At 44.4% G+C, this 15,006-nt stretch overlaps 1 protein-coding gene across 2 annotated transcripts in view; it reads left to right on the top strand.

Moving 5' to 3' along the window:
• The first annotated feature begins 859 nt into the window (after nt 1–859).
• Nucleotides 860–15,006, top strand: part of LOC104926633 (sodium/potassium/calcium exchanger 3) — a 56,428-nt gene continuing 42,281 nt past the window's right edge. For both annotated transcript variants that reach the window (XR_003463467.1, XM_027286115.1), the window contains exons 1-2: nt 860–1,379; nt 4,351–4,479. Coding sequence is in view for 1 of the 2 variants with exons in the window: in XM_027286115.1 (XP_027141916.1) it covers nt 1,181–1,379; nt 4,351–4,479 (328 nt within the window). In the remaining variant the exon portion in view is untranslated. The remainder of the gene's footprint in view (nt 1,380–4,350; nt 4,480–15,006) is intronic.

Genomic DNA, 15,006 nt, shown 5'->3' with positions numbered 1-15,006 from the left:
AGATATATGATAATAAACTTTAAAGGTCCATTGTGTAATGTTTCAGGGGATATATTGACAAATATGGAATCTAATATTCATAACTCTGTTTTCACATGTGTATGTTAACCTGAAAATAAGAATAAATATGTTTTTGTCACCTTAGAATGAGACTTTATAGGGAGCGGGTCCTATTCTACGGAGTCCGCCATGTTGAACTGCCATGTTTCTACAGTAGCCCAGAACGGACAAACCAAACACTGGGTGTTTCTGTTTTCCATGAGTTTCACTGCCAACGTAGTTTATCCTTTATGCTTGGAACGGGAGGATGAGGCGAGGAGTATTCAGTCAGCTGCAATCTGCAACTTCACCACTAGATGCCACTAAATCCTACACACTGCACCTTTAACAGAACATGAGATCAAATGGAAATACCAAAAAGTACATGAGTCTCTCTCTCTTGCTCCATCTCCTCTTTTCTCCCTCTCTCTCTCCCTCCCTCCTCCCTCTTTCACTCTCTCCCTCTCTTGCTCTCTCCTTCCTCTCTCTCTCTCTCTCTCCCTCCCTCCCTCTTTCTCTCTCTCTCAATACCTCTCTCTTTCTCCCCCCCTCCCTCCCCCTTTCTCCCTCCCTCCTCTCTCTCTCTCCCCCCTCTCTATCCTCCAGCCCCCCCCCCCCTCCCCCCCCCTCTCTCTCCCTCCCTCTCTCTCTCTATCTCCCCCCCCCTCTCTCTCTCTCTATCCCCCCCTCTCTCCCTCTCCCTCCCTCCCTCCTCTCTCTCTCCTCTCTATCCCCCCCCCCCCTCTCTCTCTCCCCTTCCTCTCTCTCTCTCTCTCTCTACTCGACCCCCCCCCCCCCCCTCTCTCACTCTCTCAGCAGACGGACGCATCCATGGAGTGCTCGTGCTCGTGCCCGTGCATCAGTCCTGTGTTACTTGGTAAAGCACATTTCAACATGACATAAGAAGCAAAAAGCGGCTCTTCCGGCTCCAGAAGCTCGCTGTTTTCCCCGCACAGCCTCGCAGCATCCCGGCGGTCCACATTTCCAACTTTTCCTTTTTCCTCTCCCCTCAGACCCCTCCCCTGTACTTTTTCACCCATTCCCGGGAGATAAGTCCATTTCCTGGGAATTAAAGGAGCTTGCTCGCTTTTTTTTTTTTTCTTTTTGGCTTTTTTTTTTTTTTAGTACTTCGGGGCTCCGCATGGATGTGGCAGCGGCGGTAGAGGGGATGTCTCTGCCGGGTATCCGACTCCGGAATCGGCCGGCGCAAGTGATGCCGATCCAGAAGAAGGTGAAAGCCAGACGGAAAAAGCGAAAGGAGTTGGTTTTAATACAGATCTGTTTGTTCGGAGGCTTGCTGCTGGTCGTCAAGGGGTTTTCCTACTTAGCGGAAAATTCAGGTGAGGATTTGAGCTGTTTGTTCGGCTCCTGTTCGGATAGAAGGGGAGCTGAACCCCACCGGACCACCACCACTGACACAGTAACATTTCTCCAGTTAACTGTCATTTGATGTATTTTATCACAAACATATAAATTAGTGTTACTTCACATGTGTTGCAAAAATTGCATTTTTTAAAATTTATTCTTCCTATCTTCCTGAAAGTTTCACTCTGTAATATTCCACTAAAATCTTCCCTTATGTTTGGGAACATTTACATAACACATAAAAGTGTGTTCCACGCCAATAGCCTCACAAAATATCAGCTGTCAAGGTGTCACTCAGGTACACAACAGGCTGGTTACAGGCTGAAGGATGCAGAGGCTCCTGCGTGTTCAGGTGTTTGAGCTGCAGAGCAGTGAAATCAGGGCAATGAGCCCCAGGGTATATATGTACCAGCCTCCACCTACACACAGGTTACAGTGTCTCTCTTGACTTTGAATTCACTGCTGCACTGGCATGTCTCTGCCATGATTAGCACTGCCAGAGCATCTAAATGCAATCAGATGGAACCTGATAATAAGTAAGTGCATCACTTCCTAACAGCAAACACGTGTGAAGTTTAATTTGATGCCTTCCTTTTTATCTGTCTCTGACGGTGCCCCCACCCCGCCACCCTCCACAACACTTGACTTAATTACTGAGTCAGCGTCAGCTAAAGTGAGATGCATTTATCACTTTCCATGGACAGAAGGCCTGCATGAATATTCATACACTGATGATTTGTGCATCATCAGTGGGACTAATTTTTCTCTCTCTTCTTCTTCTTCTTCATTCCTCCCCACTGCGTATCCTGGTTATATGGAAATGCAACAGTGCTTCTCTCTGCATGTGATCCAAATTAAAGAGGCGAACAGGAGACGACACCGGGGCGTTTTAATGCATTTCCCTCGTCTCCATTGTGTTCTTGTTAACTCTTAATCAGCTTTGCCGGAATATCAATTAAAGTTGATTATTTATGATGCGCCTAATGAAGTTCTGCTAAATTGAGCTTGATGTTGTGGAGCTCTGGAAGCGGAGAACTCAACGCCTCCTCGGCAGTGGCGCATTAATCATTCCCACACTGCTCCTCTTCTTCTTCTTCACTGTGTGTGCAAGATAGCGAGAGATAGAAGGATGGAGGGAACAGTTTTACAGCTCTGGCACGCAAACCTTACTGCTGCTGCTGCTGTGGCTGCTATGTGTATGTGTGTGTGTGTGGTGTAGTGAAGGTAAGGCCAGGTGAGAAGTTCAGCCATGCCCTGAGGACTATTGAATAACTTGGCTTTTTAATTCTATCTGAATCCCTCTCTTAGGCCAGACTTGTGGTTGGCAGGGTGGAAAGGGCAGCGTGCTCCTGCTGGGCTCTCTGAAGTATGAAATGAATTCATTGGTGTTGCTGCTTTCTTGAAGAATGTGCAGATGTAGCCACAGTGGGAGCCCCACTTTGTGAGCTGCGCTGTAGCCCCCCCCCCCCACACACACACATGAGGATTTTGTTTTGGAAAATCATGAAATTCCCCCTTCAATGTATGATTTGGCGAGGGGAAAGAAGGGAGGGTGGGGAGGGGGTTGTTGGGTGGAGACACCAAACTGACACATCTGTGGTGCACTCCTCCAGCTGTTCACAACACCACTTGTACACGAAGAATCAAAGTTTAATGTGACAGAGAGGACGACCCCGGACATTAAAAATACAACTGCCCGACACACGCTACCTGTAACATCCAGAGACACAAACATGTTACTCATACAGAGAGAGTTCACATGACGATCAGTTATAATAGTATCAGTCATTTTTTGAGCACGAACACCAAGCGTTATTAGATTGAAGAGAGGATTTGCTTCACGGCTTTTAAACTGTTGGTAGCACAAAAGAAGACTTTCCATCAGCGTCTGAGGAGGTTTGATGGACACTTTTTAAAGAATTGCTCAAGTAATCAAGAAAATATGATCAACAGATTAATCCGTAATGTAAATAATCAGAGGTCTGTCCACAGAGGTCTGTCCACAGAGATGTGATTGATACGTCATTGGTCTTCATGAGCTTAATTAGCAGGCACAGAAAATGAACTTTACATCAGGACAGGTTATCAAACCTCTTGGGTCAGTAGTTTGTACTTGTAACAAAAGCTCCAAAGATGTGATGCTGAAATCTTGCTCAGAGAAATGTTCGTAGAACTGCCACTGTCAGTTGTCAGTCGACATAAAAAATGAATTTGCAGCTGTTTTTATAAACAGTTCATCACCATAGTTTCAGCTCGTCAGATGTGAATATTTGCTGCTTTTCTTAGTCTTCTTCTGTGACACTGAACTGAATATCTTTGGACTGCAAAACAAGACAGTTGACGACATCACATTCTAAGGCAGATAGTGGAGATTTCTGACTATTTCCTGACGTTTTAGAGGCTAAACAATAATCCAAAAAAGTTCTGCTATGATTCAAGTTTACAAACAATCAGAACACGTCATGAAATGACGCAGAAGTGGCCGAGCTAGCATTGTGTTCCTGCTAAAAAAACTCAAGCCACTATTGACCTCAAATTCAATTCGCAAATTCAGCATTTCACCTTGCCCTCTTTTTCTCCGCCTGTGACCGGCTTTACAGTCTCCTCATCCTCTTTCCCGGTGCACAGAGGTACCAACACGAGGTCCAGACGGGTTGAGAAGTGAAGATGGATGATGCAACTTGATGATAAATCTCTACTTTTCTTATTCTGATTGCTTGTATTCAGATTTTGCTTATTCTTTGATCAGACACTCTCTGGTATAAATCATCATTTTGTCATTTTCAGGGCTCTTTCATGAATGCATGCTCGTGTTCCTCAAAGTAATTGCTTTCTTATCACAGTTTGACACTCAACTGTGCGAAAATGTCCCATCTCGCTGCACTCAAAACGCCCTTGAATCTATTTTGAAAGTAGACTTCTGATTGTGACAAACATGGTTTCCAGGTTTCGATGTCTCCAGCCACAGCAACGAGGACCAGGAGAGGTGGGGAGGGAGGAGGCTACTGCAGGAAATGGACAACAGCAGTCTGGAGGAAATAGAGAGTGAAGAATCTAAGAACTGCACTACTCCAGGTAAGACGGAGATAGAATGAAAGAAAGAGGACACCCAAGTGTTCTCCCCCTCCCCGCCTCCCTCCCTCCCCCTCCCTCCCTCCTGAACAGAGAGAGGAAGATGGAAAAAAGTGAGCAAAAGAGCAAAAATGGGAAACAAATGATCGCCCCACGTGTTCTGTCTTTCTACCCTCTCTGCCCCCCCCCCTCTTGTTTTCTCTTCCTGACGTGGGGTAACCCAGATTGTGAGGTCAGATGATTTCCCATGAGCGCAGCCTTACAGCAGGCGGTGACATTCCGGCTGCCTCAGCGCTTTTCACTCTTGTTCTCCGTCACATGTTTTTAGGATCCTGCAGGTTCTCATTCTCGCTCCCCTCCACCTGGCTTTCCCTCTCCTGTCTCGCAACAGTTCTCTCATCATCATCTCTACCTCTGTTTCCCCTCATGTTTTTTCCCCTTGTGGTGGCCATGTCTCAGAAATAATATAATAATAATAAAAAAAAAATCCCTGTTTCCATGGCGACCTTTTATCTTACCATCAACCAGCAACTTCTGTTTGAGGCACTCAAGGATGGCGTGTGAGGATGCTGAAGGGGTTGAAGCCACATGTAGGCGACCTGACATGTCATGAAAAAAACACGTCACCCAGCCTGTTTCTCATTGGCCCGTTCCTCACACGTGCGTGGACTCTCACCATCACCCATATCTGTCGCTATTCTTAGCCCTATAGATGGAGGGTATGTTGCTCCTGTTGTAATTGATGTGTATGAGGTAGGATGGAGAGAGGTGACTTCGCTGCAGATCACACTGACATATTTCTTTTCCTACCTTGAACGAGAGGCGACTGGCCTCCCTTTCAGGAGGGAGGGGGCGGACCTCTCGTGAGCTCATTAAGCAAAATGGCCATCATCAATCTCTTTTCTCACTCCTCCCAAGGTCGCTGCTGTCATCTATAAAGGGAGCTGACGGGTCAAAGTTCAACTTATTCTCTTATCCTGCTTATTATACAGTAGTTGCTCTTTCCTCCTCTTGTGCTAAATTTAAAGCACATGCCCCGGTGGCTTCAGGCCCTGCCACCCTCTTGAGGACTGCAAGGTTTTTTTTTGGCTAAAGAAAAATCTCTGTTGTCTGAAAGTCTTCTTGCTCTGGTGATTTCTGCTCGTGTCCCTGGTATGAGACACATAAAACGTACCCTTGTGGGGAGTTAGTGAGTCATTCTTCATCTGACCTTTTGAGAGGGAAGAATCTGTGTTTTATAAAGGTGCTGGATGTGCAGAGGGAAGGATGTTGAAACTTTATGGATGGGGCTGTAGCATCCTAGGAGTGTGTGCATTTTGTTGATTATATTAAGGGCTTGAACTTTGGTTAAGCTACATTAGCCTACTACTAGGATAGCACACCTCTATCTCCGACCAAACTGTTGGTGGTCGAGTTGCATTGTGGGTGATGTAGGCACCAAGCAGTTAGAATGTGTGGAATACCAAAGATGATATCTCTGGTTCTCTAAGATGTCAGCATCAATCCTGATGGTTAGTCTGTAGCCTGAAACAAGCTGAGATCTAAATATGGCATTAGATAAAAGTCAAGAGATCACTATATGTTTGTATTATAATTCACACTGAGGGCAACAAGAATGTCTGAACCAAATATTTTGAAAATCTTTCGTTCAATAGTTTGAACATTTGACAGTTTGACATTTCATGAGAAAACGGAGATCTGGACATATTGTGATGTCTGTCCAACTCAGGCTATTATTTTTGCAAAACTGCTGTGAAGCTCTGACCACTGACACCGAGGTTGGCAATATACTGGATCACTAAGCTCTGACGCTAAGGAGTCATTTGTAGCCCGCACTGACTGTCGCTTTTGTTAAAATGACCATTAAATTCATCATTGAACTTGTTGTCTGATTAACGTGCTCTTCAGCATCTCTGATCGTGGCTGTAGCACCTTCAGCACCAGCACACAGTAAAACGATCGTCGGTTCTCCTGTTAAATATTCGTTCATATGATGGAACACGCTTTCTGTGAAATTCAGTCTGTGTGCCAGAGACTTAGTGCTGCAAGCAGAGCATGGGGCGCCCACACTACCAGGTGAGCTAATAGGGCACCGTGAAAGCCTGCATATTTAATCAATATTAAGGGAAATATATGTATGAGATTGGACAGAATATAGCAGAATATTTTAGGACTAAGATTGTGAGGCAAAAAACAAACATATCAACCTCATGATGGCGGTTAGGGGAGCACCAAAGTCAGTAGGATTTATCCTCTGGGAACCACAAATGTAGATACAAAATTACGTCAATTGCAATCCAATATTTTTGAAATATTTCAGTCTGGACTGAAGCGGTGAAGCGACCAACCTACAATTCTCTCAACTGCCAACTTATCGGCCAGTCATATGTGCGATCATGTGGTAGCTTGCACAAACACTTGTGCACAACAGATTGTGTGTGTGTGTGTGTGTGTGTGTGTGTGTTCATTTCCACAGCTTGCCAGTCACAGAGTAGATCACAAGCCTGGCTGATGAGGAAGTATCCCAACATGAGCTCTGTGTTCTTGGAGGATGCAGCGCGGCAGAGACGCTCTCTGATTGTTGCCTGAAATTAGAGGCTTGCTGATCAAGTGCTGGAGAGACGAGCGAGAGAGAGAGAGTCAGAAAGACAGAGAGAGAGAGACAGAGAGAGAGAGACAGACAGACAGAGAGAGAGAGACAGAGACAGAGACAGAGAGAGAGAGAGGCCTTCGATTGCTAATTTTCTCCTCCCAGCCGCAGATGAAGCAAGCCATCATACCCGTCATTACGTCTCCCTTCCTGATTTTAATTGTGAGGACCCCGCTGCTTCTATTGATTTCAGACACCCGTTTACTCCCCCCCCTCCCCCTTTTCTCCATCACTCTGCTATTTTTCAGTGAAGGAGAAAAAAGAGAAGATAAGCTGAGAATAGTCGAGAGTGGCTATGTCTTAGTAACTTCAGCCCTTAATTTCTCAGCTTCTGTCCCCTTGAGGTTTACAAATTGCTGAAAACGTCAAAGAGAGTTTGCTGGCTATGAAATAAGTGGTGAGTTTACATACTGTGTGTGTGTGTGTGAGTGTGTGTGTGTGTGTGTGTGTGTGTGTGTGCGCAGTAAAGAGAGTCCTCTCCTCTCTCTGTTCTCGACCTTCCTGTTATCATGGAAAACAGCACTTGTTCATCTCGTTGACTTTGTTGCCCAGATCGAGTGTAGAAGACCACATTGTACTCCCTGACCTCATGGTTACTTCTGAGGAAGTCGATGAGGCGTCCTGTATTTTTTTTTATCTGCGGCGGAGCTGATGAAATGTGAAACACACACCGACACACACACGTCTCCTCCCTTTCACTCCTATTCTCACACACAGTCTCAAACACAGACGGTTAATGTAACCCTCGTGAGCAGCCCGGTGTACAGTAGCTGTGTGATGAGACAGATAGTGGTCTGGTGGGTACCCCGTACATGTGACTGCTCTCTCCAGGGGTCTTTCCCCGGAGGCTCTCCTCCTCCTCCGTTATTGAAGATCCTCTCTCCCTCTCCCTCTCCTCTCGGCTCAGCTCGGCTCCGACGCAACACTCCATTTTAGGAAAGGAGGCTGCTATGACTTAATCAGGGCTTCCCTGTGAGGAATGTGTTGTGTGCGCACGCATGCGTGTTGCTGCCAGTCGAAAGCGCTCGGAGCTGAGCCTCGTTAAGAATAGTATTGATTAATGCGAGGGCCCTGCTTTCTGCGGCGTGTAGGTGTGTGTGTGTGTGTGTGCGCCGCTTTGTTCGTCCTGTGAGTGTTTGTTCACGCTTGCCTCACTTCACGTGGGCTGCCTCCTGGCTTCTCCCTGCGTGCCCGAGGCAACAAAGTAAGTAAGCATAGTCATATTACAGCTGATGAATTAATCACATCAGAAAAAATGATCACTCCCTAATACCTCGACAATAGACCTCCACTAATCAAATGCAAAATTGAGCCGGGGAGCTCCCAGAATGATTTCCTTTGAGAAATCAATTCCCATATTACAATATCAGCTCTGAGTGGGCTGCTGGTGCTGCTGCTGCTGCCTTCACACAACACGACGATGACAACAACAACAACTGTAAAGTTCTTTCATAACTGCCTAATGTGCAGATTGGCAAAGTCATCTTGTTGTGTTATTGCGGGAGCAGGAGCTCCGTGCTCTGGGGAATAAGACCAATCCATCACAGCAATTAGCTCAGCGAGTTCGAGAGGCCTTTCTACACCAGCTCCCGCTGATCCCTCTGCCTGCTTCCGTCCTCACTCCTCTGCAGATACGACATTTCGTTTGTCTCCTTCCTCATTGATTCTCATGTTTCTTCTTCTTCTATCTTTCCACACATTCAAAGAAAATACCTCCCCCAGCCCCCATGATGAATTATAGAGCTCAGGTTGTTTGCCGGCAGCCAGAGTGGCTCGACACACCTTTAAAGATTCATCCCGCTGGTGTGACTGTGAGCGCAGGCTGTTTCCTGACGGAGTCACGAATGTCCTCGCTTACTGCCGCTTTTCCATGGAGTTAGAGAGTACACGGAGGCTCCCACACACAAACTACTTTTCTGCGCAGCGTGCTGAATGTACAGTTAAACTACTTACTGGGTTGCAGGCTCCTCCGCATGTCTCAGTGGTTTCCATTTTTGACATTTTATAAGTTTATTAGAGCAATGAAACGCTGACAGGAGGATATGCTGAGGAGAGAGATGCAGCAAAGTTTTCTGGCCAGACTTGAACGAAGGAAGCTGCGATTACATGTTTTTTTTTTTTGACAGTTTTTGACCTGATTCTTCTTCTTCTGTGCATTTCCTGTTCACTTTGACCTTTATAAATGTTCTGCTCTGTTTTTCTGAAACTTTACATACACCCCTTTACTCATTGGACAGCTGGGGAGAAAGAAATGTCCTCATTGAGATTAAACTGGCTACTGTGATGAGCATGTTCCCCTTTTTCTTTCTTTAATGGTAGGACATCAACTTTGTCTTCTCCTGGTTTCATTCGATGGTGGAGCCTTGATTGTAGATCTAAAGGAGACAGCACACAGAAAGAATGACTATGTACGATGTGTTCTGTGAAGGCAGTTACTTCCCCTGCCTTTGCATGACTAAACCAGCCAACACGTGTGTGTAGCACATAAAGGTTAAGGTGCAGGGAGCTCTGGATACGGTGTTTGATGTGCTTTAAGGATACAAACAGTTCAATCTGTCAGATTGCTTTATCCGGAGATCAGCTCCTCACAGGAGAAGTCGAGCAGCTGGGAGGCTTTGATGATGATTGACAGATCCGCAGCTCTCAAATGATGCAGCAGGCACTTTAAGATCTACTGAAGGATAAGCACGTAAACAGCTACGCTGAATCATTGTCCTAATCAGAGTGAGAGACGTAGTTGCACAATTTGATTAGATGTAAACATAACTGACGGATCATGTTCAGCTGATTATTTAAATCTGATCATGAACGGTACGAGCTGGAATTCACTTCTTCCCATGGAAACATCAGCGAATGGAAAACATAGTAGAAGTACGGAGGTCCCAATCAAGTTTGCCTTTGCCTCAGAGGCTTTAAACTTGTGCCCACATGGAGCCCGATCTGACACTTCTGTTCACCTAAATGTTCATTAAATATGTATCTGACACTGAAAGCAGCTGGAGATGACTAAATGTGACACCGTGTACTTTTCACCAGCTGCTTCCTCCAAATGCTGAAGGTCCTGATTCAAAACTTAAAGTTTAGAAACATAAATTATGAATAAAATCTGAATAAAAGTTGGAGTGGAGAATGTGACTCCTGACATGAGGTGATCGACTATCAGTAGTCTGAACTTCTTAAACCTCGCCCCTGCCAGACACACCTTATTATAAAACATACTAAATATTTAAAAAAATTAACTCTGGAAAATAACTAAATCTAAACTGAATCGAAAACGAGAATAAAAAAATAAAAAGTAATGAAAACTCTCCTCTTATTAGGTTACTCATGGCATGAACATCTCTAATTAGCAAAAGCTAAGCTAGTTTCATCAGCGACTATCTACTTATCTCTGCACTACTCTTTGACTTGTTCTGTCTGTGCATAAACAGCTCTCTGAACTCTAGTAACTACAATCTGATAGTTTCTCCAGTTTCTGTTAGCCACACTAACTAGCCTAGCTTTAGCAATGGTGTCTCTCTCCTCTCCTGCTCTCTCCTGTCCTGTGTGCCACATGTTCAGTTACTCCTCGTCCTCCTTTAGTGATAACGGTACTTATAATAAATGTAGTTTATATGTAGCTTTGGAGGCGAGGGTCAGTGAGTTAGAGGCACGGTACCGCACCACCGAACAGTCAGTAGCTCAGATAGTTAGCCAGTCCCCTGTAGCCGGTGCGGTACAGCCGCAGGTAGCTTCAGCTAGCCGTCCCCCGGTAGTTCCCGAGCAGCCGGGAGGCTGGGTGACTGTCCGAAGGAGGCATAGCCCCAAACTGAAGCCCACGGTACACCACCAACCGCTCCACGTTTCAAACAGATTTTCCCCGCTCAGCGACACACCCGCTGAGAGGCCAACTCTGGTCATTGGCAGCTCCATAGTCCGAAACGTGAAGTTAGCGACACCGGGGGCCATAGTTAAATGCATCCCGGGGGCCAGAGCGGGCGACATCGAGTCTTTTTTGAAACTGCTGGCTAAGGATAAGCGTAAATACAGTAAGATTGTTATTCACGTCGGCGGTAATGACACCCGGTTACGCCAATCGGAGGTCACTAAAATTAATGTTTCATCGGTGTGTGAATACGCCAAAACGATGTCGGACTCCGTAGTTTTCTCTGGTCCCCTCCCCAATGTGACCAGTGATGACATGTTTAGCCGCATGTCGTCATTTCACCGCTGGCTGTCGAGGTGGTGTCCAGCAAACGATGTGGGCTTCATAGATAATTGGACACCTTTCTGGGGAAAACCTGGTCTGATTAGGAGAGACGGCATCCATCCCACTTTGGATGGAGCAGCTCTCATATCTAGAAATATGGCCAAGTTTATTAGTTGACCAAACCCATGTCGACAACCCAGAGTTGAGACCAGGAAGCAGAGCTGCAGTCTTACACGCTCTCTGCGCCTCCATTAGAGCAGTTGCCCACCCAGTCCTTTAGTATAGAGACTGTGTCTGTCCCCCGTCCACCTACATTATTTAAAGATAAAACAAACAGAAGAGGAGTTTATCATAAAAACTTAATAAAAATTAAATCAACATCTCCAACAGTCCAAAATAAGAGAATTAAATGTGGACTATTGAATATCAGGTCTTTGTCATCTAAAGCTGTCTTAGTCAATGAATTAATATCTGACTATGATATTGACTTGTTCTGTCTCACTGAAACCTGGCTGCAGGAGGATGAATATGTTAGCTTAAATGAATCCACTCCTCCGAGTCATTATAATACTATATACTATACTATATTATAATACGTGGAGTTGGAGCCATATTTGACTCAAGTCTATTAATAAATCCTAAACCTAAACTAAATTATAATTCATTTGAAAGCCTTGTTCTTAGCCTCACTCACCCAACCTGGAAAACTTCGCAGCCAATTTTATTTGTTACAGTATATCGAGCTCCAGGTCCTTATTCTGAATTTTTATCTGAATTTGCAGAATTTGCATCAGGCTTGATCCTTAAAACAGATAAAGTAATTATTGTAGGTGATTTTAACATTCATGTGGACAACCACAATGATAGTCTTAGTACTGCTTTTATCTCTCTATTAGACTCAATTGGCTTTTGTCAAAGTGTAAATAAACCGACTCATTGTCTGAACCACACTCTTGATCTTGTTCTTTCATATGGCATTGAAATTGATAATATAATAGTCTTCCCACAGAATCCTCTTCTGTCTGACCATTTTTAAATAACCTTTGAGTTCATACTACCGGACTATAAGCCTTTGTGTAGAAGCTTCTACAGCAGATGTTTATCTGATAGTGCTGTAGCCAAATTTAAGGAAGTGATTCCTTCAGCATTGAATTCAATGCCATGTCTAACTGTAACAGAGGACTTGTCTACTTCCTTTAGCCACCCACAAATAGACCATCTTGTTGATAGTATTACAGGCTCATTACGGACAACTCTAGACTCTATTGCACCTCTGAAAAAGAAGATAATTAAACAAAGAAGGCTAGCACCATGGTATAGCCAGCAGACTCGTAAATTAAAGCAAGAGGCACGTAAATCTGAACGCAAATGGCGTGCCACTAAACTGGAAGAATCTCATCTAGTCTGGCAAGATAATCTCAAAACATACAGGAAGGCTCTCCGTAATGCCAGAGCAGCCTACTACTCTTCATTAATAGAGGAGAATAAGAACAACCCCAGGTTTCTCTTCAGCACTGTAGCCAGGCTAACAGAGAATCACAGCTCTACTGAACCATCTATTCCTTTAGGTCTAAGTAGCAATGACTTCATGAGCTTCTTTAATGATAAGATTATAACTATTAGAGACAAAATCCATCACCTCTTGCCCTCAACAGACATTGATCTGCATTCTGATACAGCAAGTTTTGAAACAGCTGTAAAACCTGATATGTATTTAGACTGTTTTTCCCCCATCGACCTTCATCAAATAACTTTAATCATTTCTGCAGCTAAGCCGTCATCCTGTCTCTTAGACTCCATCCCAACCAGGTTGCTCAAGGATGTTTTACCTGTAGTTAGTAATTCGTTATTGGATATGATTAATCTGTCTTTATTATCAGGATATGTACCACAGTCCTTTAAGGTAGCTGTAATTAAACCTCTTCTTAAAAAGCCCACTCTAGACCCAGAGGTCTTAGCCAACTACAGACCGATATCAAACCTTCCCTTTCTGTCTAAGATACTTGAGAAAGCTGTAGCTAATCAGCTGTGTGACTTTCTCCATAACAATAGTCTATTTGAGGATTTTCAGTCAGGATTTAGAGTGCATCATAGCACAGAGACCGCATTAGTCAAAGTTACAAATGACCTCCTAATGGCATCAGACAAAGGACTCATCTCTGTACTTGTCCTGTTAGATCTTAGTGCTGCATTTGACACCATTGACCATCAAATTCTTTTACAGAGACTGGAACATCGAATTGGCATCAAAGGAACCGCCCTAAGCTGGTTTAAATCGTACTTTTTAGATCGATCTCAGTTTGTTCACGTCAATGATGAATCCTCCATGCAGACCAAAGTTTGTCATGGAGTCCCACAAGGTTCTGTACTTGGACCACTTCTATTCAGTTTATATATGCTTCCTTTAGGGAACATTATTAGGAATCACTCTATCAATTTTCATTGTTATGCTGACGACACCCAATTATATTTATCGATCAAGCCTGATGCAACCAATCAGTTAACTAAACTCCAAGCATGCCTTAAGGATATAAAAAGTTGGATGACCTACAATTTTTTGATGTTAAATTCAGACAAAACTGAAGTTCTTGTAATTGGACCCAAACACCTCAGAAACTCTCTTTCTAGAGACTTAGTTACTTTAGATGGGATCACCCTGGCCTCCAGCTCCACTGTAAAGAATCTTGGAGTTGTTTTTGATCAGGATTTGTCCTTTAACGTCCACATAAAACAAATTTCGAGGACTGCATTCTTCCACTTACGTAACATCGCTAAAATCAGACGCATTGTCTCTCAGGCGGATGCAGAAAAACTAGTCCACGCATTTGTTACTTCAAGGCTGGACTATTGTAACTCTTTGTTATCAGGCTGCTCTAATAAGTCTCTTAGGACTTTGCAGTTAATTCAGAATGCTGCTGCACGTGTTCTGACAGGAACCAAGATCAGAGATCACATCTCTCCCATTTTGGCTTCCTTGCATTGGCTACCTATTAAATCTAGAATAGAATTTAAAATTCTTCTCCTTACTTACAAAGCTCTTCATGGTCAGGCACCATCATATCTAAAAGAGCTCATAATACCTTACTACCCCTCTAGAACACTGCGCTCTCAGGACGCTGGGTTCCTTGTGGTTCCTATAGTTTCCAAAAGTAGATTGGGAGCCAGAGCTTTCAGCTATCAGGCTCCTCTTCTGTGGAACAAACTACCTTTCTGGGTTCGGGAGGCAGACACGGTCAACACCTTTAAGAATAGACTTAAGACTTTCCTTTTTGATAAAGCCTATAGTTAGGGCTGGCTCAGGTCATCCCTTAGTTATGCTGCCATAGGATTAGACTGCCGGGGGACCCCACCCAGGGTTATGCCTAGCCAGGCACGGTATTGGTTGAAGATGCACACATCTCCCTTACCGAAAACTCTCTCTCTCTCTCTCTCTCTCTCTCTCTCTCTCTCTCTCTCTCTCTCTCTCTCTCTCTATCGCTTTCTCTCTCTCTCCCCCCCTCTCTCTCTCTATCTCTCTCCATCTCTCCATCTCTCCATCTGTGGACATGTCTCATTAATGCATGTTACTAACCAAACTTCCCTGGAGTTTCTGTGCTCTATCGTCCAGCAGGTTTTCGTGGATCGTGGCTGCTGCTGTGATCCTGCACGACGCCCACTACATATATTATTACTGTCATTATTACTACCATAT

The sequence above is a fragment of the Larimichthys crocea genome, chromosome I (genome assembly GCF_000972845.2).
Source record: "Larimichthys crocea isolate SSNF chromosome I, L_crocea_2.0, whole genome shotgun sequence".
NCBI classification, from domain to species: domain Eukaryota; kingdom Metazoa; phylum Chordata; class Actinopteri; family Sciaenidae; genus Larimichthys; species Larimichthys crocea.
This window is presented reverse-complemented; position numbering and strand designations above follow the sequence as displayed.